The sequence below is a fragment of the Pollachius pollachius genome, assembly GCF_949987615.1.
Source record: "Pollachius pollachius genome assembly, chromosome: 4".
NCBI classification, from domain to species: domain Eukaryota; kingdom Metazoa; phylum Chordata; class Actinopteri; order Gadiformes; family Gadidae; genus Pollachius; species Pollachius pollachius.
This window is the reverse complement of record NC_136937.1, coordinates 4,432,614-4,432,907: the sequence shown is the minus strand read 5'-3', so window position 1 is coordinate 4,432,907 and position 294 is coordinate 4,432,614. Positions and strand designations below refer to the sequence as shown.

The window sequence follows — 294 nt, the reverse complement described above, 5'->3', positions numbered from 1 at the left end:
CACTCTCACACAAAATGTATACAAAACTATTTAAAAAATACTGTAATTTACTTCCAAAAAAGTAATTAAATATATTCAACACTGCACCACTCTGGCCTCCAACTGAGCATGCTATGTTCAAGTCCAGCCAGAAAACCCGGTAAAACTCAGCGCTCCTTACGTGAAGTACTGCCCGACGTGGTCCAGCAGCGACTTGCGCTGCCTGTAGACCTTCTCATGCTCTTCCTCAAAGCTGTCCACCGAATACAGCGGCCTGTCCACCTTGTACTGCTGCTCCCGCGGCCTCATCGTCAT

General features: G+C 46.9%; 1 protein-coding gene across 1 annotated transcript in view; it reads right to left on the bottom strand.

Annotated features, from left to right (window-relative positions):
- LOC307074660 (chloride anion exchanger-like) overlaps window positions 1-294 on the bottom strand; it is a gene marked incomplete at both ends in the record, with an annotated part of 12,043 nt that extends 11,749 nt beyond the window's left edge. Inside the window, one exon of the mRNA XM_079734915.1 lies at window positions 161-294. Within this exon, the coding sequence (XP_079591041.1) occupies window positions 161-294 (134 nt within the window). The remainder of the gene's footprint in view (window positions 1-160) is intronic.